The sequence below is a fragment of the Manduca sexta genome, chromosome 13 (assembly GCF_014839805.1).
Source record: "Manduca sexta isolate Smith_Timp_Sample1 chromosome 13, JHU_Msex_v1.0, whole genome shotgun sequence".
Taxonomy (NCBI): Eukaryota; Metazoa; Arthropoda; class Insecta; order Lepidoptera; family Sphingidae; genus Manduca; species Manduca sexta.
This window is the reverse complement of record NC_051127.1, coordinates 13,334,885-13,361,513: the sequence shown is the minus strand read 5'-3', so window position 1 is coordinate 13,361,513 and position 26,629 is coordinate 13,334,885. Positions and strand designations below refer to the sequence as shown.

General features: G+C 37.5%; 2 protein-coding genes and 1 long non-coding RNA gene across 16 annotated transcripts in view; 1 reads left to right on the top strand and 2 right to left on the bottom strand.

Annotated features, from left to right (window-relative positions):
- Nucleotides 1-210: 210 nt before the first annotated feature.
- LOC115449117 (synaptotagmin-16) lies at nucleotides 211-12,044 on the bottom strand. Of its 7 annotated transcripts, none has more exons than XM_030176839.2 (11): nucleotides 11,943-12,044; nucleotides 10,879-11,064; nucleotides 10,298-10,389; nucleotides 8,464-8,676; nucleotides 6,995-7,153; nucleotides 6,656-6,764; nucleotides 6,112-6,281; nucleotides 5,573-5,800; nucleotides 5,040-5,204; nucleotides 4,626-4,790; nucleotides 211-4,236 (listed from the first exon to the last, which is right to left on the bottom strand). In XM_030176839.2, exons 1-11 carry the CDS (start codon nucleotides 11,965-11,967, stop codon nucleotides 4,204-4,206), a joined length of 1,545 nt encoding a protein of 514 aa, XP_030032699.2. In that variant the 5' UTR covers nucleotides 11,968-12,044; the 3' UTR covers nucleotides 211-4,203. The 7 variants fall into 7 exon arrangements, with proteins under 7 accessions (XP_030032699.2, XP_030032696.2, XP_030032697.2 ...); XM_030176836.2 differs by having other exon boundaries at nucleotides 10,879-11,115; nucleotides 11,943-12,040; XM_030176837.2 differs by having other exon boundaries at nucleotides 10,879-11,115; nucleotides 11,890-12,025.
- A 399-nt stretch (nucleotides 12,045-12,443) lies between these two features.
- On the top strand, nucleotides 12,444-13,944 carry LOC115449118. The gene is made up of 2 exons (XR_003939147.2): nucleotides 12,444-12,622; nucleotides 12,781-13,944. It is a non-coding gene; the product is annotated as an uncharacterized LOC115449118 (long non-coding RNA).
- A 3,176-nt stretch (nucleotides 13,945-17,120) lies between these two features.
- The window catches only part of LOC115449115 (sodium/potassium-transporting ATPase subunit alpha), a 73,831-nt gene continuing 64,322 nt past the window's right edge, over nucleotides 17,121-26,629 (bottom strand). For all 8 annotated transcript variants that reach the window (XM_030176828.2, XM_037438104.1, XM_037438108.1 and 5 more), the window contains 4 exons: nucleotides 21,113-21,207; nucleotides 19,480-19,654; nucleotides 19,134-19,366; nucleotides 17,121-19,037 (listed from right to left, as the gene is read on the bottom strand). In XM_030176828.2, coding sequence (XP_030032688.1) covers nucleotides 18,917-19,037; nucleotides 19,134-19,366; nucleotides 19,480-19,654; nucleotides 21,113-21,207 — 624 coding nt within the window. In that variant the 3' untranslated portion in view covers nucleotides 17,121-18,916. The remainder of the gene's footprint in view (nucleotides 19,038-19,133; nucleotides 19,367-19,479; nucleotides 19,655-21,112; nucleotides 21,208-26,629) is intronic.

Here is a 26,629-nt window from a genome sequence, read left to right as displayed (position 1 = left end):
TAATGCGTGTTGTGTTGATATCGCGCTTATTAAATATGGCCTCGTTGGAGTTAATGCTGAAACTAGTACAATTTTAATGTTTAACCAACAATAATTAGTAATGTATAATTGATTAGAAATAGGTAATATTAACAACATCGCCTTCTGTAAATAACTTTTCTAAACACAATAAGCATCATTTGTTTGGGAACTTGTGAAATAAAAAAATAATTAGGAAAAATGTATAAAGTGATTTTTATTGAGAAATCCTCATTACATACTTTATAATATTGGTAACAATTTCAAAGTTTTTTTTTATGTTAAGAACATTTATATTCCGGAAACAATTTCATTTATTTTATTATATAGATGACAAGATCAAATAATGTGCAAACACTCGGTCAGTCACATACATAGTGCTGTGTTTAATTAAAACAATTTTTATAACATTAAGAATTTAAACATTAAGAATAGAAACACACTAAATCAGATACGATTTTAGAGATATTCATAAAATCTAAAGTACTTTTAAATGATAGTATCTGATAATAATGTTTTACCAAATTAATTATTATGACGTGTTGGTTCAGCTATACTTTCTCAAACTGTAGCCTACGAGCATGTGTAAGTGGCACAAATTCAAATATATTATACTATATCATTCCGCCGGTAGACTTGGGTGTAACCTGTAATAGCTGTGTGTTGATATGGAAATAAATGTGTAAATAAAATAAATAATAAAAAATATTACTTTTTTTGTATTTAAATATCTCACAAAATCTGAAGAAACTCTCCCACAATTGCTTGAGTTTTGTGCTAACTGATAACTAATGTTGAGTAGGACATACAAGAGGCGGTACATTTGTCCGGGACATGACGTCAAAATGTAAGAGTGGCTCAAACTTTATATTGTACTACTTCAAATTTTATGTCGCGGCAGTCGCGTTACTTATTCTCCGTCTCTGGTAAACTGTAGGACGAGGACAGTGAGGTAGAGAACCGCATGCTACAAATTACAATATGACGTTATTTTACAATGAACATTACATTACTGCGTTTCGAGTCGCGAGCAAGAGGGAAATATTTTGAGGGTTAACATTACAAAATACTGTAAGATACGCATTGAAGCGCCGAGCCTCATTACGTCTCGCCTCATTTTAAGTAGGACGTTGTACCGGCTCAATGCTAAAAAGAGGCTACTTTTACAAACACTTTTTCATGTCATGTCCTACCCAACTCTACTGATAACCCTAAGAATAAAATCAGTTAATATTTATTATTATTACTAAAAACCTTTATTTTAATTACGTGGACATTGAGAAATTTAATGTCAATGATTTTCCTTGTGGTACACAACTCACAAGTCTCTGTACCCCGAGAAAAAGGTTGAGTTGAGGTATAGTCGTATCATTGAGATATATATTTTTTATTTAATAGTTTTCTTTTTCGCTTTTTTTATTTTTTCTTACTTTTATCGCAGAGTCGCGGTAACGCGTTCAAATTCTAAATTGATTCATTATAATAGTACAACTTATAATCAGAAATATATCCAAAGCCAGAAAAAACAACTCATGATTATTGAAAAGAATAAGTCTAAATCCGCACCTGTACATTTTGTATAAATATATTTATTCTACAAAATAATATGCATAGTTGATGATATTCTTCATGAGTATTTCACCAAATATCCCCTTAGTTGCTCTATCACATTTTACTTGGGCTTTATAAATAGCTGATACTTACAGCAGGTCCTATGATTTGGCATTTTGGTTGTAAATAGTAATCTGTTGCCTACAAATTACTTAAAAAATACAAATGAAATATCCACGCACTAAAGTATTAATATCTGTAAATAAATTATGTACTTGTAAATATATTAAAATTATACATTTTAATCATATATAGATCCTATTTTTTCCCATAAATATAAATAATTTTATTTTTACGCAATATTTATATGATTGGTTGTTTAAAATATTTAATAACAGTTTTGAATAATGTATACTTATAAGTACTAATTTCATAGCAGAACAATAATATCATTGTTATTTTTAATTGTGATAATAGTGATAAGAAAAATGAGGAATTTTGTATCCTCGCACAGTATAAGGAAAATTACGACTAAACATTACTCTATAGAACTATAAATATATCTTTCAATTAAAACAAAAATATGAGAATTATTTTTATCAGCTATAAATTGTTGCGTCTGATACGTAGTCGTATATACGTCTATACTATATTCTTTTATACTTATTACACAAAGTGAAACACCAATAATACATATAAAATTCACAATTATAATATATACCATTGGTCAATATTTATAAAGCACTAGATTTAATGGCGTCATACGTCAAATAGCTAATAGAAATGTCAAGTTAGAAAGCGTACTTTAGTAACTAGCGAGCTGTATACGAGGCATTCACTTTTAATAACACACAGGCCCCTTAAATACCTATGGGAACCCTCTAAGTACAAACAGTAGCATAGATAGCTAACAAAGGGTTCAGGTAGGGCTGCCATCATCTAAATTGCAGACGCCGGATAGACACGGGAAAAATCCCGGACATTTGAGCGGAATATGGGTTTGTCCCCTCTAAAAAATATTTTTTGCAACGAAAATAAAAACATCGCTATAATTTTTATTCATTTATACAGTTTTTTTTTACTAAGATTTATTTAAATTTATCTCATGTCTATAAAAACTGGATTTCCCCTGACAACAAAAGTGTCCACTAAGTGAACACTTTAAAAACCTATGCCGGACGGCCCCCGGAGGCCCATCAAACTAGGATAAATCCAGGGAATTCCGGACGGATGGCAACCCTATTCAGGGGCAAAAAATAGGACTGTCGGCCCAATGTGTGTCATATTTAAAGATCAAAGACGGATTGACCATAAATAATATACTAACCTATCTCTTTTAAGAATATGTACTGATGCAGTGTTAATTTGCATTAAATTCACTATTATTGTTCAAGGCTCTCCTATATCTATAAAATTACCAAACCACAAATCACTTGTTACAAAAGTACGTTTTTGACATAAAATATACTGAGGTTTCTAAGGAAAAAAATAGTAATTCAAGCACATCGCGTTTAAAAACGTTGAGCAATAACATCTAAGAACGAAACTTAATATTACGAATATGTGGAGACTCGAGAGAAATAACTTTAATATATCGAGTTAAAATATATTTTTATATATGAAATTTAACTAAGCATCTAAAATTGACTAAATTCATAAAATTCAAATGGGTAAGTATTTATTTGGTGTGGATTGATGAACGTGTCAAATATGTTTTTTAATATTTCAGAAATGAAAATGTAAGTATACACGTATACCGAATTCAAAAGTAGTCAAATAGTTAAGGTTATGGATTCTTTAATGGAATAGACATATTTATTTTTTACCAGAAGATTAACCGAAGAATTTGGTTTGTCGCAGCTTATATCTATTTATATAAGAATGAAATTTTTATAATTAATAGAAAAGCGTTGGAAACTATTAAATATTTGATAATGACTAGAAACGACCGTTTCATAAATACAATACAAAAATGTTAATCTTAAAAATACAAAGTAGGTACAATATATCAGACATACTAGAATATTTAATATCGGTATGTGTTGGTACATTAATATTTAATAAATATCCCTCTAGAACATTATCCTATCTCACATGTATTGTGCGCTCCAAGTCTTCATCATCATTATACAAGTACGAGTATATGCTACAAAACATCTGTGTTCCATTGTTTGCAAGTAAAACTACACGGAACACTTTCAACCCAAGACGAAAATTTTGTTACAAATTATCGGAACATTACAATTCCTTGCTAATGCGTTCCTTTAATCAATAAAGCGTTACACATTTTCAAAATATCTTTCGCCGTACATAATATCATCGATACATTCAGTCATAAACATGCCCTCCAAAAAACTCCGTGCAGAAACGATTAAACATCACACCGAATGAAAATCAAGTTGTGAAAGACACGCATAAAGTCGGCATGGACAAAAGCGAAGTGCCGTGTCGTGCGTGACGCACCGAAACAACTCGAGAGTGGTGGATGTGGAAGTGCAAGCCGCTCGTGGCGCGTGCGGGCCGGGCCGCGGCGGGGCGGGCCGGTCGCGAGCCGTGGCGCGGCGCGGCCGGACGGCGCGGCGTCCGCGATACAGAAGCTCAAGCGTGCGCGTCCCCGCGCTAAGTCAGCGACCGTCAGGAGTCCAGCAGCACGTGCCAGCGCTGAACCTGTCGCAAGAAATTCAGGGTGTCACGCAAAATAAATTCCAACGAGCAATTAATTTGCTGGTGGTAGGATATATTTATATCCACCCGGATAGCGATCACCGTACACAAGTTGTTAAGATCCGCCATGGTGGCCCAAATTAATGTGTCACGTTCCCGGATCATCCTACATTCATCCGGTTCCAACAGGCCGGCATAATTGTGTCGACTGCCGAGGGGTAATTATCTCTCGTCAGTAGACATTCCGTTGGACCCCACTTCACTTCCCATCAGCTTCTGTAGGGTTACTTAAGTGTGCACTGTGAACAGTGTGCAATTTGCAACAGTCGTGTTACGTCAGGTTGATATTTGATACTAGTCTGATTGTTGTTGATAATACAGATAGCATGTACCTGTTCGCCCTGTCGCTCGCAAAGCTCCTTCCAGTGGCGCTCTTCCTCCCGGCCGGAGGAGCTGTGTCCCAGCGAGAACCAGCCTACCATCTCGTTGCGCTTCACGCTGCGTCTCCACCACACCGAGACCATCAGCGTTACCTCGCTCAGTTGGAATAGCGCCACCTGGCGACCAAATAATGAAACATAATCTCTATACCTCTGTAATTCAGACATAATTTTCATAATGTACGTGACACATGGCTACTGCGTACAGTAAAAGTGTATATAAGTTGTGGATCAGAAAGTTTTGAGTATAGGTTCTTATGTCGGGCGAAAGTTTAAGTAGGTCATTCTAACACCATTTGCCTCTGCATTTATGGTTCGAAACCGTCCAGAGAGGCGACAAGACAAAGCGTAGCAAGTCACACGAACCTGAAAGATAAAAAGTTCCTTGTAGAGCGGGTTGGACTGTGCGCGGCGGGTGGTGGACTTGCAGCGGCCCATCTCCATGCCTAGTGAACTGATGAGGCACAGTTTTACATACGTGTCCGGCGCCTTGTTCGGCGACAGCTTGCGGAAATGTGTGCCCTTTATCACCTGCAATATGGCGATGCTAGTCAATAGGGTGGAAAATATATGAATACTGCATTTAAACATATGAACAGAAAATGGCATTCTGGGCACCTTGTAGAACTTTCACTATACGAAATATGGATGGAGTTTCGTTAAACGGATCTTTTCCTTTATCGAAATTTATTTGATGACTCATGGATATCGAAATCAGAGATAAATACTGATCATTCATCTCGAGAGGTGAAAGCTAGTAATGAGCAGCTTAATTTTACCGTATTGTTGACATTAATTTTACTAATTTGTAAGTTTATGATTTTCCTTGAATATTAAAAAAAGGATTATTTAATGATCACTGTGTATTCGATAGCACGGAGCACCCAAAGAACACTTACCTCAACGGACAGATGACCCGTGGTTGAGTTATACTGCAGGCCCAGCAACAGCTCCGGCGCAGACCTGGTGCTGCAGCAGGAGGACGCGGAGTCGGAGCGCGCCAGGCTGCACGCCTCGCCGCCAGCACCCGCACCCACGCCCGCACCAGACGGAGTCGTCGCTGTAGTTAGAGAAGATGGACTCGCCAGGACGCCTGTTATAGACTGATTTATGTCCAGTTTGGGAAGCTGCAAGTATAATAGTTCAAGTTCAATTAAGATGTCAGTTCGCTTACAACAATATTATTCTCTACTTTATTCTACATTTATTCTTTACTCTTAAATTTACAGATGGCATAAATGATTGGTATTTCCAACTTTCTAAAAAATTTAATGGCTAAGTTTTTCAATTTTTAAGCAAAGGCTAACGCAATGTTATAAAGATTATAAAGGTCGTTTTGCTGTTCACTTGCTTTTTAAAAAAAGGGGAGTGACTTATGGGATATCGTGTCTGCATAGATAAAACGTTTTAATACAAAATATAGACTGTTGGTGCTTACATGCAAACTAGCCTGATGATGTTGGCGTGGTGACAGTTGCAGCCATAGACTGTTCTCGAGCTCAAGGTTGAGCGTAGCGAAGGAGATGGCAGCCTCGCCCAGAAGCCGATGACGACGCATGCGCTCACACCCGTACACACGGATGCGCAGACCCAACCCGTATACATCCTCTGTCGAAAATTATTCAAATATTGGAGTCTTATAAATTCCTTGGAATTCTTTAATTGCAAAACGAAACTGCCAGTTTTACGTTGCTGACGAATAGACTCTACCTTTAATTAACCTACGAGAATAAAAGCTGATAATTTAAAATATCTGTTAGCATAGCTAGGGTTCTAGCCTCTCAGGCGGATCCAAAATAAAATAAAAGTCATGCAATCACGCATTTTGTCAACCCTCGCACCAACTTCAATACGCCACTGTCTGTTTTCTTATAGCACAATAAGAGAAATTCTTATATATGCAAAGTAGTAGGTATGTGCGTACATAAAAGTCATTAGGCATTTAGTTGTAAGTTATAATAAAAACAACTAATAAAACTTACCTGGATTAATTTTGTGCAAAACGAAACTTTCCATGTACTGGGGATTTTCACCGTTTCGTATTTTCGATTTGAACTTCTGCTTTTTTAAAGGCAGAAGAACTACGCGAACCTATATACATAAATGCACATGAATAATAATATAATTATATAAGATTATTTATGTCATGAGTCATCACTTCAAAATAAGTCACGCGTTTATTTTATCACACTCTTGATTTCTGTTCCACAAAACTTTCGTTATTGTATTGAAATTTAAAAACGCATTTGCGATTTTTTCTCGATGTTGCATTTAAATACGCCATAAATTATAACATAAAAATGTCCGTGGGTTATTTTTACCTGGCTCTGTAGAATTTGTCCCTGATTTTTCTGTGGTAAGGAGCGCGCCTGTAATACATGCACGGTCATGCTACGAACGGGAGCGTCGTACAGGATCGTCAGTTCGACAGAACCGCGCTCTTGGGAGCTACTGCTCTCGCCACAAAGCAGCGACGTGTCCTTTAACATTGAAATATGAATCTTATTTCACTTTTTTCATACTTAATTGACTTACTCAACTTTCATTGTCTTCTCTGACACGAACTTTTTTGCTCAAGTTTATTGACCACCCGCCCTGATACCTTCAGGGAAGAGATGATTCAGTCTCCCTGTGTCCCCCATGTCTTCCCCGTGTACGAAAAAAGTGTCCCCTAACGCTTTTGTTGATATCTATGGTGTAATTTATCGTATTGATATATCTGGATAAACTTTTTGTTACTATACCAGTTGAACCTATTACTATAGGAATGACCTGTGTCTCATTGTAATATGTGTCTTATTTGATGTTATTTACTTATATTAGAAATGTGAAAGTTTGTGAAAATGTTTGGATGTTAAAAGTTAATTGAAGTAAGCAGAACTGAATTGATCTAATTTGGTACTCGGGTACACCATGTCCTGTAATTACCAAAGAGGCTACGTTTTTTCCCGGTAGTTCGAATTTGAAATACTAGAGTTAATCTATCTGTAATTTTAAATAGAATGTGCATAATTTCATGTGGTGCTATGAATTGCTATAGAGTTTTAGAGACTTTTGTAGCGGGAAAGATGTTTCACGCAGGCGAATCCGCGAGCATTAATTAATTGGTAATAATCATAATTAAAAACACTGATATTAAAATAGCTATCCCCGAAAGCAATAACATATAACAGGACTTTATTTATCTTGATATTGAATGGAAACAATTTAATACGGGCACATTGATCTTAGTATCGGAATTTAATTCGTACCTATGACGTGGTTCCAAAGATTTATTTTGCCTATTCGTCACGACGATAGTAAATAAACAAGACATCGTTAAATAGTATAATAAAGTATGTTAAGCAAATAATATTAACCATAAATAATTATGATAATATATTAGTAAACACTATTTCAAATTAGGCATGTAATTTATGACTAAGTACTTAATTATACTGTTAGGTAACTAGTGTCGGAATTGCATTAAAATAAAATTGCTATTAAAGTTTAAACACGTTCATAATTGGCAAAGTTATAAGAAATATACGCAGTTTATAATCTATATTGGAATCATCTTTGGAACTCTCGTCTATTATTTTGTAAGCTAATAAGTATGTCCTAATTCACCTGGAGTAAACGTATCTTTATTCTTTACCAGCTTTCGAATTTGTTGATCTTCACCTTTATTATTCCTTTTGCGAACTTCTTCTTCTTCTCTTACAAGTACATAATACATCATACATATCTTTACAAAGTAGTACTGTGCAAAAAATCTCCCTTTTCTTATCTAATATTTAAGAATCCTTACATTATGCGCGATAACATCACTATCCACACTGCTCTGCGCTTCTAGAGTGTGGATATACTCAGCTCGCTGCGGCAGCACCTCGTCGATCTTCGTCTCCCGGATGCTGGTCTCCCTCAGGGCTGTCTCCACCAGTTCCACGTCCACCTTGATCGGCTGGGAGGCGTTCTCGTTCTTCTCCTCATAGTGGCACTCGACTTCTTCCTTAGACTGTCCCTAGGGAAATGGCGGCAAACATGTTATTGTTTTTGTTGCTAACTGTCGAAGGTGAGTATAGACTTTGATATTATACATTGTATACTCATTATATACACCGGGTTTTGTTTGAATAGGGGTATCTCTAAATGTCACCATCATCTAGGCTTAGCGCTGATTGCAGATCAAGGACTAAGCCAGTTTAGTTCGGCTGAGACATTTTGCATACTTGTAACATACTATGTAAACTAGGCTGTTGTATGTGTAAATGTCTTAGCTATTCAAGATAAGCTAAATTAAGTTAGCTTAGCTCGAGGTAATCAGGATTAGGCAATGCGACGTTAACTGTGTTATATTTTGTTCGCTTAACACCTTAGACCTTCTAGAAAGAACGCGCCTGTGCTTATTACCGCATACGAAGTGTAACACATTATACCATTTTGTAGCGGTATAAACGCACACATAAATAAATCTTAAACACTTGTAAGTTTTTATAGTGTTCATAAGAATTTGCATTTCTACCAACTTTGGTAGAAACGAAAGATAATACAAAACGCGTCCTTTATATATTGTCTAAGCTTAAAACTGTTGTTGTAGTTCTAAATGGCAATTAATTAAATGAAAATTATTTCATATCATGTTTGCGGGTGATTGAAAGTTGATAATGACATTTAATGAATAATGTATTTTAAATTTTTATAAGAATTATTATGCACTTACAAGTATATGAATTCTCATGTTATTAGCCCTATGAATATAAAAACATTTAATTTCTACGCACCACTACCACTGTATCCAAATTAGGCATTTAAACACTACTTGATTCAACATTGAAATTACTCTACTTCAACAAACTAAGTAAGTTCTACACAACACAGAGGCTGGAAGTCTAAAGATGAATTAAACTAAAACTACGATAATTTGTAAATAACCAATGGCGTACTATATTCGTATGCATCGGTTATCTTATTGAAATAACCAAACGTGGTGTATTTATAGTCCCTCGGTCACTGGAATTTTACCACATCATGCTGTGGGCACATGTATCCTGCCGAATTGCGCAAGTGCAATTTGCAGTTTGCACTTCCTTTGCGATCCCAAATTTAGTAATAGCACGAAGTAGAAAAGTCAGGGTTTATGCAATTTACTATTAAATATAGTATGATTTTTGAATCGCATATTTTGGAATACTTAATATTAAACAAACGTTCAAGTTGGGATTATTTATTTGGTTTCAAAGTAAGTAAGGTCTGAGTAAATGATAGACATAGTATTTTTATATTCTCTGTGCTGATATTCTAAAATAATGATTTAAATGTTTTAACGTAGATAGATATCTATGGATAATAGTGATCAATGTTTATCGTTGTTTCCTCGAATATTGTAAACAAACTCACAACGAAAATACTATGTAGGTAACCAGGTTATATTATGGGTAAGTATAATGTGTATAAGGTGATCTCACATATTCTGAATGCATAGCAAAGGGGCCTTAAAACATACTAAAAGGCAAGTTGTTACCTATTTAATATGAACTAGTTAAAACCATCATTTGAATATACACATCAATTAAAATTATAAGTAAGTTAAAAATAATTACAAGAAACTCAGCTAAGTTTGATTTGGACTGTCTCAATCTCACCTGTTGGATGCGCATACGCAGTTCCTCATCTGAGTCGGAAGTCTCAAACGCGAAAACGCGTTCGGGGTAATGGATCGGTTTCGACAAAGCATCTATAACAACACAGACGTATCGACATCGTCAATGCACAGTACGCAGAACGCTAGAAACTCTACATGAAAAGTACCTGTCACTTTAAGCTTCTAGAGACTATTAAACACCTATCTAATATCTCTAATTGGTGATAAAACATAAAAGTAATAAACTCTTACTCTGCATGAGACCTTGGTGACGCACTCTTCGCCCTTGAAGCTACACTAACCACTACAAAATACAATATCACTTTACCTCTGCTACCACGCACTAAGGCTTTCACTAACGCTTTTACTAACGTCAAACAAAACAATGAATATTTAATAAATTAATCGATATCTATGTTTAAGTTCATGGAAGTTTAGAAAATGTTGTCTTATATGAAAGTATTAGTTACTACAACAAGTACTTACTTTATATGCTTAATTTGAATTTTTATTAGAGAAAATAATAAAAATATACAAACAAAAATCGATAATACTCGCAAGATAAATGGAAACATTGCTTACCAAAGTGAACATTGTCGATCGGTAGACAAGGCGCGGCAGGTGGTGGGTTCACGTCGAGTATCTCATCGCAGCAGGCCTTGCGGCTGGCGACGGCGGAGTAGCACCAGCGCCGGCCCAGGAACAGCAGCACCACCAGCACCACGGCGGCGAACGCCGCTACCGCGCTTATGTACGCCGTCGCCTCCACTACATAATCCATCAACACTGTATTAATCCGCCAACTGCCTACCGTCGTCACTGTGACAAAAATGTTTACCATTTATTGGATTGACGACGCCGACATTCGCCACCATTGTGGCTCAGTCGAGCCCTGCTGGGCGCATCGCTGCGCTTTTATACACCCAGCACGGCGTTTCGCGGGTGGCGTGAACAAAACATAAGATATTTTCCGTGTTGAATATGCTACAAAGCAAAGCGAGGAAAATTAGGACGTGTTGGCACGGTCGCGCTGTCAAAGCTGCACATGCGCGGTGCGCAAGGGGCACGCCGGGGCGTGTGGAATTTTCTGCGCGGCTATAGGACGAAGGACCTTTCATACAAATGTACCTTCGTTAAACGTAACTAGATAGCTATAGGCACGACTGTCGTCAAGGCCAAAGGCGGCACGTGCCTGTCTAATGGCGAGCTCTTGGGGATTATAAAAGTCTACACATAAATCGACAAGACGAGAAACGCAATACTTTTTACTGCAAAAACGGTGAACTTAACAAGAAATTAATTTATTAATTGCCATTAGATAGGTAAAGTTATAGGGATTTTATTAGAACTGCACACTCGGATTTACACGGAACTTAATTTATGAGGACTTTAGAAACAACACATTACGGAAATTTGTGTAGGTAGCAGCGGTACGCGTGGATTACACAAACGGTAGAATTAGGACGTTGGAGAGGTGCCAGCGACTGGGGCTACTGAAAATGGGTATTGAATCTGCATCATACTCATTCGTCACCTGGTGGTGCACATCCTCAAAACTGCACTTGCTTACATACAAAAAAAAGTTGTACTTACTCTTAATTCAAAACTCTCCTAAATAAATTTAAAATTTGTATGATTGTACTCACAAATATTTATTATGTAAAGTGGCATAAATATAACAATTTGGTAACAGTCACTTTTTCAAACTTTACACTTGTTAAATGAAATGTGGGTAGCTAGAGTGTTTATATTGTTTCTACCTTCATTCATTATTCTAAAGATTAAATTTACCTATTTACAATAAATATTTAAATAGGACGTAGGCAAGTTATGTAAAATTTTAAACTTATTTATGTACCTAAAATATAATTTTATTAGTCATTTTATAAAAAAGTTGTTTATTTGCAAACCGTTATTTATAGATGTCACTACCTAGTTCCACATTTTAATGTGGTAGTGAAAGGTACAAAACAATGGGCGATCTCATTGTAGGTACACATATCTTTTTGTTTAAGTACAGAAAAAACCTTTGATAAATTACATATTTTTTATCAAAGGGAAAACCATAATGATCACATGCAGTCTAGTAGGTCGTAAAATTCAAATTATATTTTCAAACTTTGTAGTGGTCAATCAATCATTGCTTTGATAAAGAAAATGTCTTGGAACAATTGTCTCTGCTCAAACGGAAAATAATATTTTTCGGGTGCTTGTACCTCGTAGCTATTTATTAAAAGTTAATTCCTGTGTTCAAATGCACGTTAATTGTGCAATAGACGATGAGTAAGCGTTATGACTAAAATCAATATGAAGGATGTTATGCGCCGTAAGTCGAAAAAATAAATTAATTTGTACTTAAAAATAGGATATTGCGGTATACATGCCAGTACTGTCAGTACATCGAGTAATTAAGGCCTTTCAAATTGCAAAATATATGTTTTTAAAATTAAGTTTCGTCTCAACATTTTTTTATTTGTTTACTAGGTGTAGCTTGCGGCTTCGCCCACGGGAAAATCTTTTCTGATACATGTCCTGAAATCACTGTAGTGCTTAATAGCGCCTACTATGCGAGGCCAGCGCGATATATTTAATAATCAGATAAAAAAAAGAAATATTTCCTACGTGAGCAAATTGCCAGGATAAAAATTACTCTAAGTAAGTATATGTTAATTCAGATCAAGGTCTCTGCGTGTTTCAAAATTTTGTCGAAGTCCGTTAAGCGGTTTCTGTGTTTACTTCATTTAGTTACTCAATGTCCATATTCCAAACGTATTCTCAAACATTTACATTTATAATAAGATTGAATGGTACTGCGGTCACTCTTAATCAAATGTTCATCTAAATAGATACTACCGTTTTGTCTGTTTACTGTAGCCAATATAATTACCAGACGTTGGAAAACTTAGCTTTCACGTTCTCTTATGACAATATTGTACTATATATGAATTCTAAGATATAAAACAATTTATTTGTAATTATGATTTCTAATTTCTAGGCAATCTTAGCGTACCTATTGGGGCTTTTGTGTTACGCATGCGTGGCTTTAGACACAAATGTTGGTATAATAATCTAGAGAACAACCGAAAATTAAGTGCTGTCGTAGATACCGTAAGGACAATAAATAAAACTAGAGACTTTCTCAGTTTAATTGAAATACCTATTACCTAGTAAATAAATTGAAATTTATTGTTAGTTAAATATTAATTTGGGCTTACTTATTTGGAAATTACTACTTAGATTTATTGTGGGCGGAAAATACACATGATCACTTATGTAGAGCGATACTTATAAGTTTATATATAATATGGTACAGAGTACCTTTATCTCACACATTATTTATAATTTTGCACACGTTTTACTGTTTGTAATGTTACACCCGTTATGTAGATACATAGGTACCTACTTACCTAATCGTATTTGTACATGTGCAGGAAATTGCTCAGAACAACATGTAGTTAAGGTAATAAATGTATCCGCAATTTTACCGATGGTTTGTGGAAGTACCTTTAGCACAATATTCTAATGTTTTCATCTATGTGAAAAGGTACCTACTTCATAGTTTTCTGTAATTGCACTGGATTTTTTTATTACAGTAGCATTTTATTTGACTATGAAGTGAGACTAAAATAAATGTGATTATGAAAACATTAGCTTTGTATTGATTTTTCTTATTATGCGTATGGCTTGGGCTGTTTCCACGATAGAGAGGAATTTGTTCTTTTCTCTATTTTCCTAAGTTGAAACGGGTTCGTAGAGTGAATATATTCTATACTATTCTGCGGGTTTTCATTCACAATTAGGAGCCTATAGGTATGCACTTATCTAATAATAAAAATGAATTTTTAAATATATTATGTATGTATTAGCAGAAAATCTCCAAAAAGTAAAAATAAAGACCGCTAAAGAACTATTTTTATCCCCCCGGTACGCGGTTCGGTCTCCCGACGCGACGACGTTTGGGTCACAATATGACTAGATACTTATAATGTATTTAATGGATAAACAAAAACATTTTATTATTAACTTGTTAGATTTTTTTTGTGTCGGAATTTATTCAGTTTTTAATATATTTTTTATTAAAATCTTTTTAAATTACCATTTCCTCTACCACGGGCCTCTATAAACACCTTTTACTAACATCTATTAATTGAGATCATTCTTATAACTCGAAACACGTTATATCTTCTATAAGTTGGTGAGGAGTTGAATATCCCGCAGACTATATAATGCTGCAGTATTCGCGCAACGTTGCTATAATTTAGAAATACCACCGCCTTATAGTGAAAGTAGTAAAATAATAACCAAAATCGATCTTTATCACATCAGCTTTAAAATAAAAAAAACATCAAAATATTTCCATTCGTTTGGGAGCTATGCGCCACAAACAGACATAAAGATACACATCCATAGCTAATGACATCTCTCTTTTTCGGTCCGGGTTAAAAATTGGCTTTAGGGCTTTTTAATATTATGTTTAATAGTCAGTTGTGAAAAAGTCGGTGTGGGTTCAAAAAATATTCGAGACATTAAATATCTATCTATTAATTAACAGTATTACTGTCGGAGTACACCAAAATGTAAGCTTATATGTATATACTTGGACGATGAAACAACTTAGCACCCATGGCTCTTTAATAAAAAGGCCTTTTTGTCAGTTATATATGGAAATTTGTTCCATGTTTTACCACTAGGTACCTACATGACAGGTCTTTATTTTACTGGTCAGCACATACCTATAACTCTATGTCATTCTTTCCTTTGAAAGCGGACATGATGAAGGATCGATCGCCGTATTAATAACGGCTCGGAGATGCTTTATCCCGTGAATGGATTTCTGAAGGGCAACCTTCTAAAGTCGTTGGGGCGCACAACCGTTCTATATTTGATGTATCTCTGTAGTATACGTATTAAATTGCCTTATGTTAGCTATTTATTCAAGGCAAGGTAAATTGAGCCTATTTTTTGTATCTTATTTATATGCCTGCAATGCAAATGATTAATAAATGGGTTTTTCAAGTACACTTTCTATTAACCGTAAATATCTCTATTAATCACTAAAGAAAAATGTTGCTCTTACGTTTACGTAAAAGGTTTTGATTTTGTTTCGATTAAAATCAACTTAGCCTTAACCACACGCGTAGAGGTATCAAGATTAATATTTACATCAAAATATATTTGGATATAGTCTCTTTTAGTTGTGAAAAATTAAACTAGGAAATTAACGTGTTCAAAAGATAAGTTGCATATTTTCGCATGTTTGCAATTCACAAAGGTATCAAAACTTATAGAGTACTTCCCGTCAACCTAGAATCATGAAATTCGGCAAGAGGCAATGTATTTCAGCATCATAAATGTGTACTTAAATAATAAAATAAGCGAAAATACTATTACAAACTTGTCACTTGCAGTAATTTTAACCGTGTCTTGGGATCTAACGGTAAATTTAGGTTTTTCAAGTAAGAACTTATTTACATATCTAACAAGTTTGTACAGAACCTTTGGTGCGCGAATCCATTTCGCACTTGTCTGGCTTTTTATAGGAAACCATGTTGTCCCATGGGCAGGCATGGTTTCCTTAAATACAGGGAAATGTAGGAACTGCTATACTTAATTAAAATTTAATTTCTTGACGCAAATTATTTTACTTATTTCGTAACAAAAAATAACGTAAAGAAATGTAGAGGGGATAGCAACAGATGCCTAAATCACACATATTTTTGATGTCAGATTACCTATAATTCAAAAATATCTTTCGCCTGCCATTATTATTTATTTTCATGAACAAACATAAATGGATTTCTCACTCTAGCGACGTTTATCGAATAACAAGACAGAGCGTTATACCGTGAGTTACTGGACATGCCCGTGACTGCGTACGCATGGATATTTTTTTTCCTAAGCCTATATTCGTTCCGATTTATACTCTATCCACATGTGAAAACAACATGAAAATCTATTCAGTATTTTCGGAGATGTTCGCTATTAAATAAACAGAATAACAGAATAAATTGTTTTAAAAATCTGTGATTTGTGTTCTATTGCTCTTCTTTAGTATACCCCCTACCCCCTCCCCTTATTTGTATAACTTTTCTTTCATTGTAGACACATCGAGCTCTGCTGTTTTATTTTATGTATACATATGTACGAGAATAAATAAAAATACTTGCAGATATACTATCTAATGAGTATCATTACTGAGGTTTTCTAAATAATAAAAAATATTTATGATTATTTATATCTTTATTTAAGCAATAAAACACCCAAAATTACTTACACTACGGCATTACAACTTATATATTACTACATAAACAGGTAAAGTAAAACTATAGAAGTTTGCACCTTACAAAAATTGTACAAAATGTGTTCACGATTTGAAAACTGGCTAAAACCTAATCACCCAAAAACGTATTTATAGAATTCGATAATGTTCTTTAACAATTTTAATCTTTACACTTAAAATTAATATAAAACATTTTAAAGCTGAATCGTAAATCATTTGCGCTGCATTCTCAACTAAGGCGGAAGGCGCAGGCGCAGGAGCTCGCGGAGATAGCGGACTAGAGGAATGTCGTTAACACTACTGTGTACAATTACTCTTTGGTCTGTTCGTTTATAGGAATGGCTTGTAACAACATAAGTGTTTTATTGCCAAATAGTTGTTAATGTTGGTATTGTTTGTGTAATGTATTTTAAAAATTATCTCAACAAATTTAATAATTTTAACAGTGCATGTCATATAAATATCTGCACGATTTAAATTAATTTCCACTTAAATAAAGGTTAGTAATAGAAAAATAAATGGGTATTGAAATGAAACACCACAATAATATTTTGAAAATGTTTTTTTTATTAACACTTACATTTTTACAGCATTCCTAGCCAACAGAGTAATACTATAAAATAAATCGGTGTAAAGAACTGTCGAACGCAAAACAATGTTAGATCTACAGTGTACGTCAAACAAACCGCTCACAAGGATCAGATCATTACAATAATATCATCAACGACTATTGTCAGTGAGATGTACATCGTTCTCGTCAAACAAGCACAAAAGGTCATCCTAAAGAAACGAACCTCATTTAAATCTATAAACATTTCATATAATTTAGATTTTAGTCGCTATAATGTTATATTTTACTTTTGTAACCATTATTATAATGTTATATGTATTCGTTACGAAAAATTGAAATGAATCGCTCCACTTGGTCCTTCTACTTGGCCCTGTCCCGCGGCCGCGGCCCGCGTGCGTCCGCCGTCCGCCGCGCCGCACCGCAGCCGCCTCGCTGCCGTCCCGCAGCCGCACCGCAGCCGCCCCGCAGCCGCATCGCTGCCACATCGCCGCCTCATCGCTGCCGACACTCCCGTAGAAGAGCCAAGTGGCGACAAAACAACATGACTCTATGATAACTGTATAATTTTAAAAAGTTCTAATTACGCATCCCTACGTTTTGTTATTATCTTTTAATTAAGAAATAAAATCTTACGATTTACCATGAGCAGCCTATTTTAATAAAATTTGACGAAGTTCGCTATTAATCTGATTACGTTTAGAAAAGAAAAGCGTCTCGGCCGGAGTCGCCGCGCGGCCGGTGAGTCGCGGCCGGAGCGACGCCGGGGCGAGGCCGGGGCGACGCCGGAGCGACGCCGGAGCGACCGACGGCAGTGCTGAGTGACCGTGCGGGCCCGCGGCCAGGCCCGCACCTCTAAGCGTTCGCGACTGTGTATGCTTTATTTATCTACGTTAAAATTGAGATTACGGCATCAAAATTTCAACTACCTACCTAACAGTAAGCGGTAGTACACTAAAACTCAGGCACTCCACATCGACATCTCATACACCATGCACCCGTTCGAATCGTCAACTGAACTTTATTCATTCGAGAAATTCAACTTAAGTCTAATTCACTTAAATTATAATAATAGTGGCTTCTTAACTGTTAATTTTACAACAAATGCTTTCGTTGGCCGCCGAGCACGGGCGCGGCGGAGTGTCCGCCCCACTGCGGCCGGTCGGTACACTGCGCAGTGTGGCCACTGGCCAGTGGGCAGTGCCGTCCGACGCGGGGCCGTGGGGCGGACGCGGACCGAGTCGGCGGCCGGCAGGCAAACTGATTCGAGCCAGACAGAGACAGAGATTCAACAGATTCATAAAAACAACTCATCCACTCGTCCCGTGACGGGCGAGGTTCGCGTTTTAAACGATCTCAATATAAAAATAACACGATTCACAATTTCAAAATAATAATATGTGTATAATATATTTTTTTATATCATCACAAATATCAAACTTCATACTCCACTGTGCATATATACATACATAGTTCGTTAAATTAATAATAGTGAAGAGCGCTTGGGCGGGCTCGTGCGGGTCCTGCGCAGCCGCTCTCTCTCGGTCACGCAACAAACGAACCTCGTAATATATAACTCTCGACAGGTACAGACACAGGTGCCCCTGTGCGGAGCGATGCGGTAACAAGCGGTGAGAAGCGTACACGACAGCGATTACACATATACCGGAACGGCACCGCAACCTCTGTCAGTCTGATATAAGAACACAAATGAACGTTATGTACGCAGTAACTAACTGATGCACGACGGTGTGGACAGTGGTCGGTGCTGCTTAGTAGTAAGTCTCTTGTTCGAGCCAGCCGCCGGGGTTGCGGCGGAGGTAGAAGCGCCGGATCTCATCGTAGATGAAGATCGACAGCATGAACGGAATGGCGGGCAGCCACCACACGAACCTACACAACGACATCACACATTACATACAAAACTGTTAACTGTACGGACCTTCCAGGTCAAACCAATCATTAAACAGATAGTAGTACGTTACTCACTTGAGTGGGTACATCCTCAGGCCCTTGTCCATACCGGGCGTGTACGACAGGAACGCGGCGAGGGCGGTTTCGAATACGAGACCAAAGTTGAGAGCCCAGTTACGCATGCCCTGGTGAATGATGGAGTTGCGGCGGGTCTTGCAAATGATCAGATCGGCCCACTGCACCACGACGATCGAGACGAAGAAAGCGGTGTGGCACGTGAACTCCAGGGCCTTGCGGTCGCGGTAGGTCTGAAATGTGTTGCGTTATCGATTAATACGAATACTGAGCTGATTATGCTGTAACACTCTAAACTCAAAGTAAAAAGTTTTTGATCAGCAAAACACTAAGTTCCAATACCCACCCATTCCTGTCCGTACGAGTCGGTCAAATCGTTGATGGCCTTCGAGTCCCATTGCTTCCTGATGCCGAACAGTTTCATTGGCAAAAATCCGTTCTCAGCCATGATCACGAAATACACGAAGAAACCAGCGGCGGCTTGGATCATGCCGATTTGTCCATAAGCCATCGAAATCAACCTGTCAACCCCCACATAAAAACATGTTAGGAGAGCGCACTTCAAAAGCAAAACGTCATAAGCGTCAAGACTTTCAAGCTATTTCTCAAATATTTCAATTATTTTTTTAATTTATTTTAGTTGAACTGCATTTTTAGTCTTTCTGATATTACTTATGCAGATTTATCTAATGTGGGCTACTATAAAGCAGTGGGTTTTGTGAGGCTCGGAAGATATTCACTAAATATATCAATGTAGACAAAAAACAGTAAATACTCAAGCAGAAAGTACAGTTTGTATAAATTATAATTATCAATGTTTCCTGCGCTTTATCTACCTTGCTATGTCTAGACTTAATTTAATGACATGAAAACGGAGACACTTCTTGTAATATTTGACATAAGAATAATCCGGATGATTTGAAATAATTTTAAAACAGAACAAAAGTAACTGCCAATTTTCATGTCACACTTTCAGTTTAAAATCTACAGTGATGTAAGATTACATGCTGTGTGTCCACATGCACCAGTTCGGAATATTATAAAGAAAGCGGAAGCGTTCGTTATATTTGAAGTAGATAATTCAATAGGTATAAAGTTTGAAACAAAAGAAGAAAAGGAAGAAGTCAGCCCTATGCATGAACGTGATGTGTTTGTGAGCCTTGCAAGCGCTACAGCGAAGTGGTCACTGCTTAGCCTCGTGCTACAATACTTTACATATTATAATGTACAGTAAATTACATAAAAAAATAATAAATTCATATAAAACAATATAATATTACTATAGATGCTCGATGACGCCTAAGTCATTCCTTAAAAAAAAAATAATAAGTTTATTTTTTTTGCACCAACCAATTTATATTGTCTCTATGCACTACTATGACTAACATGTCTATCCACACACAATTTAACCACTAGTGCGTTAACTATGACACTCTAAACAATCCTCTAATTCGTTCACTAAACGTGCATTTTCTCGTAACAGCGTCGCATCGCTCAATCGAGTCGCTAACTTGAAACATGGAAGAGTGAAGGTTACAGAGAAATAGATTAAGGACTAATTCCTCTAATTCTATTGAATTAATTAGATCGCTAGAGAATTTTATAAAAATCTATAAAATATAATAATTTACAAATTGAAAAGAAAATTTTTCTATGTTCATTTTCTGAATGTATTTCATTGTGATTGTAAAGTAATAAGTTTATATTATGTCACATGACTATAACTAATCGATATCAACAATAAGTTGATGAACAAATGGTAAACGTTAGTTTGCGCCTCATTGTAATCACTCTTCCACATCCAATTTCAATTGGCATTGTTGAACCACAAGTAGCCGCACCACTCAGATTTGTCAAATCTCACCAAAATGCGCAGATGTAAATGCATTTAATCGATAGTGGGGCTAATCATTGTGTTAACACCCAAATGATAAACTAGTAAGCGTCGCCAGGTGACGTCGGCGCGGTGCGGGGCCAACCTTCTGTTGACGAGATTGTCGCGGTAAGGATCCCGCGGCTGCCGCTTCATGATATCAGACTCGGGCGCCTCGTACGCCAATGATATAGCAGGTACCTTCGGTAACACCAAGCATTTAGACAAACCAGCACACGCGAGCCGACCGAGCGGCGCTCGAGTCGTTCACACTTAACATACTATACATACAATTACACATATACGAGTAACGAGTGGACACTGGCACGCGCCGGCGCCGGCGTCTCTAGCGACGACGCGCACGCGCACGGCACACATCCCACGTACATGATACACGGTACACCATAGTAATGATATTTATAATATACATACTTAATATATTACGCATAAATTTTGCTAATAAATGTCAAAATAGAAAAATTGGCGTGATGAAACATTAAACTATTGTAGCTTTTTTAATCGACCTTTAGAAGAGAGAGTAATAAAATCAGTCGAAATATCTACTCTAGTGATAGAATTACAAAATATAATATAAGCCCTAGCAGCATATTGTTACTGGTATTATGTATCGATATAATATAAATATGTGTAACTGCCGCCTATGATACGTTGATGACAGAGACCTGATCTGGAATTACGCTATATGATGTGGTGTCATGAAGCCAGTAGTGTGACGTGGTAAAGATCGAATGATAAAAAATGTCAACAAATAGTGTGTCATGAGTGTGCATGGAGATCATGAGAGGTAAAAACGTATGAAAAAGTCAAAATACAATATAGAAATAAATAATATTGGAAGGCGTGTTAATAAATCGATAACATGTCTTTCATGCACGATAGACAAATGACAGAGACGAAATAACACCGAACACTTACCTGTGCAGGCCACACATATACCACAGATAACGAATAAGTGTTAACATTAAACAGTAAAAACGACAAAGTCAACGTTTGGAACAACGCGTTTGCGCCGCGGCCACGACCCGGGTCTGTCGAGAGTTCGAAACGCGTTGCTCCACTACGACACCAAGCTACATACGTTAGTTTAAAGAAGGAAGGAGATTCGTTAGAGCAGAGTTTAAAAAGACAACGCAAGCCAGAAAGTTAGGAGCGGTGCGTTGGTCGCCTTCAATATATCCACACACAGAGCTATAGAGCGGTGTTCCTACGGGGCACCGTTCACACACTGCAGGCAACAACCAAACCTCAATATTGAAGACTATCGTACACGTGGTAGCAAGCAATTAGCGTATAGAATAATATCTTTGAACGAGTCGGATGACACTCGCTATGTTTTACCTCTCGTTAACTAGTTTATCTGTGAAAGGGTTACGCGGCTGTCGCTTCATTATGTCAGATTCGGCCTCCTCGTAAGCCAGGGAAATGGCGGGCACCTACACAAACACTAGCCATGTGAGCGTACGCCCGCGCACGGCCACGCGCACGACCGCGAGCGCGCACGCGCACGCCGGGCGCCGCTCACACGCTCCGCGCAAGCGAGGTGCATCATTGTCACGTGACACAACACCGAACACATAGCAAGACCATTACAATCACACGCCACCCGGGACAATATCATAAGCATGAGACTCAAGGCAGGAACGCAAACGTACTCGCACTAGATATAGTACTCGTACCCGAAGCGGGGTGGCGTTTGCTTGCAATCACTTGACGCTTAAAAACTAATCAACAAAACATAATTAACACAAATTTTAATCATGGAATGACTTCGATTATGACTTGCACCGGGAGTCGGTCACAATGCGAAACTTAACAAAATTAACCGAATGACTTGTGAATGAGTATGGCGATATAATTTCACACCGGTCGTATTCAATTCGATGATGTAGGGATGATATGACGATGACTGTGGTTATTCAGTGTGTTGTGTCTGTCTTAACTGTATTGATCGTAACCTGGGCAAGCGACCACCGTGATGGTATCCTGTACGGGTTCGTCAAATGTATTCCACACACATCATTACAACAAACAGAACACATAGGCGTTACCCCCCATACCCACAGGCCTAACACGTTGGAACGTCCAACTTCTGTAAGCTATTCATGTTATTCGGCACACTCTCGGCTGTCATTAGTTGTACGAAAACATGGTTTAGTAAAATCATGCACGGCTTCACATCTTAATACACTGTTACTGCTTTTAATATTTTACATAACCGTAACGCGGAGAGCGAATAGTATACTATATTTATATATCAATGTTTTTTTATCGTTACGGTTATATGAAATAATGTAAATGTTAATTTTTGACAACCCAATCGTCACGATATCGAAACAACATCAGCGTTATTAGCTTTTATCATTAGAATTTATGGCAACACATTACGTAATATACTATAGAGACCTCTCATTAACAAGTTTGTCGCAAAATGGGTTCCTAGGAGGGCGTTTCATAATGTCCGCCTCGGCCGCCTCGTACGCGAGTGCAATCGCTGGTACCTAGTGTCAATAACTTATTAAAATACATATATTTACGGGATCCACGTTGGCTCTGAAAATTCTAAGGAAAATATAAAACTTTCCAACTAATATCAGTCACACATTGTATTTGTTTTAATTTTCTTAGTGACTGATAGTAGTTGCAAACTGTATTATGTTATACATCATCCTATCTAGATCTTAGACTATGTTTCTTTAATTTAAATGTAGAGGTTTAGTTAGTATACTGCAAGAATACCGGTTGTATTATACATTCTAAATACTACGATACTGCGTCTTATAATTTTTTTATTGTATGTACTATAGTATTGGAACTTTTATAGTACCGTATTTTCATTAGATTTTTACGAGATTCAATAGAAATCGAGATGAATGTTTAATTAAATTTAAAGTCACAAGCTCCATCGAACGTTGACTTAATATAATATATTACGTCAATTTATATTATTTGTTCTGTACTGAAATGTTATTTGAAATCAAAATGAAATTTGTATCACTTTTTAAAATTAAAACCAATTCCCTTGCAGTATAAGTCAACATACAGGTTAGAGTTAAAAAGTTTCGAACTCACCATGTCCGTTCCGAGATCAATGCACAGGATAGTGACGGTGCCGAGGGGCAGGGGAATGTCGCACAGGATAAAGGCAAGGAAGGGCGAGATTTCGGGAATGTTCGACGTCAGGGTGTAAGCGATGGATTTCTTCAGATTGTCGAAGATCAATCGTCCCTCCCTCTACGCCAGTCACGATCGACGCGAAGTTATCGTCCAGCAGGATCATGTCGGCGGCCTATAATACGTATTGGTGTTTTACCATGCCAAATTTGAATGCCAATGTAAATTTAACTTTTGAAATAACTGATTTGCATTTTAATTTTGTAGACTTATATAAAGATTTATTAAGTATAAAATATACTGTGTTTTTCTAAATAATATTAAGAAGTTTACGATTCAGAGTATCGATTTATCTTGCTCGAAGGACCAATTTTTTCTTCGTTTCCAGCCACCCCGTTCCTTACATCTTACCTGTTTCGACACGTCAGAGCCAGCAATGCCCATGGCAACACCGATGTCAGCCTTCTTCAGAGCGGGGGAGTCGTTGACACCATCACCGGTGACAGCCACAATGGCGCCGAGACGCTGGCAACCCTCCACGATGATCAGCTTCTGTTGTGGGGACGTGCGGGCGAACACAATTTCCGTGTGGAACCTGGGTTTGGGAGACGAGATATGAATATGGAGAACTTATATCAATTTTGTATATGCATTTGAAAAGTAATAGCATTCGTCGAGAGGGCAACATTTTTAAAAAGGTCCAAGAAATTATTTCTTTGTTTCATATATTGTGTTACTAAATCTCAAAAATGTACAGAGGATAGTCTTGTAAGAGTGAGTAACGTACTTAAGGATTTCGTCAAGTTGGTCAGAGTTGAGCTCCCTGAGTTCGGTTCCGTGAATGACAGCAGCCTTGGCCTCGCGAGGGTTCACTTCCGACACAGGGATGTTCAGACGAGCAGCAATGTCTTCAACGGTTTCATTACCTTCAGAAATGATTCCTACAGATTTGGCAATAGCCTTGGCAGTGATAGGGTGGTCACCAGTAACCATGATAACCTGGAAAAGAATGTACATTGAGTTAACGTTCCTCGTAATCACACTTCATCATTAGCCGGCATTTATTACGTAAGTTATTTGTTACCTTAATTCCAGCAGATCGGCACTTAGCAACAGCGTCAGGGACGGCAGCACGGGGAGGATCAATCATACTCATGAGGCCAACGAAGCGGAGGTTCTCCAAGGGGAAGTTGGGGTCATCAGTATTGAACTTGTAACCAATGGGGTATTTGTCTGATGGCAGTTGTAAATCGCAGAAACCGAGCACACGTTCACCGAGACCGCCCAATTCCAAGTAAGCATTGTTGAAAGCTTCCTTCATTTCCTCGTCCAAAACCTGGAACGATTATGACAATCAAGAAATCGGTTATAACTCTATTGGTGAATTACTGTCACCATATTATGATGAATGATATTTTACCTTTTCCTTTCCTCCAATGAAAATAGTGCTGCAACGTTCCAGAATCCTTTCGGGAGCTCCCTTCATGACGAGCAAGTGGCGAGGGTCGCTGGGATCATCACTCTCGTGGATCGAAACCTGATACTTGTTGGTAGAGTTGAATGGAATTTCGCACACTTTCTTGTTACGTTTCCTGATCGACATGACGTCTCCGAGAGCAAGTTCCATACATTTCAGCAAAGCAGCTTCAGAGGCATCACCAGCGACTTCCTTCTTCAGAATGGGAACACCTTCCTGACCACCTTTGAATTCAGCTCGGTTGCAGAGGGTAGCGATTTTGGCGAGGGCTTTGAATCCAGGGCTAGTGCGGTCTGATGAGAAAAGTTAAATATGTATTTTCTAATAGTAGATATTGAAAAAATCACGAGCATGTTTTGTAAAATCTTTATTTTTAAATAAGTCTATCTTATTATACCCACCATACTGTACTCCGGATTGATCCTCAGTGGTATCAGCTTCGATGATCTGGTTATCGAACCACATGTGGGCGACGGTCATCCTGTTCTGGGTGAGGGTTCCGGTCTTATCCGAGCAGATGGTAGATGTAGAGCCCAGGGTCTCGACAGCTTCCAGATTCTTCACCAGGCAGTTCTTTGAGGCCATTCGTTTGGCAGTGAGGGTTAGGCATACGGTTACAGTGGCCAGTAAACCTTCGGGTACGTTAGCTACAATGATACCTGTGGAAAAATCGAGTATGAATATCTGTATTTCAATATTACCATACATTGGCCGTTAGTTATGAGACTCATTTTACCGATCAAGAAAATGACAGCATCAAGCCAATGGTATCCAAGGATGAAGGCAATCACGAAGAAGGTAACACCGAGGAACACGGCTACACCAGTAATCAAGTGGATGAAATGGTGGATTTCCTTGGCAATGGGGGTTTCTCCGGTATCCAAACCAGAAGCTAAACCAGCGATACGGCCCATGACCTGTTCAAAGGAAAGAAACCATGTTATAGGATCTTGGAAATTTCATTTAAAGGATTTTGCTTTCACTATTGCAGCTACGGATACTTACGGTATTGTC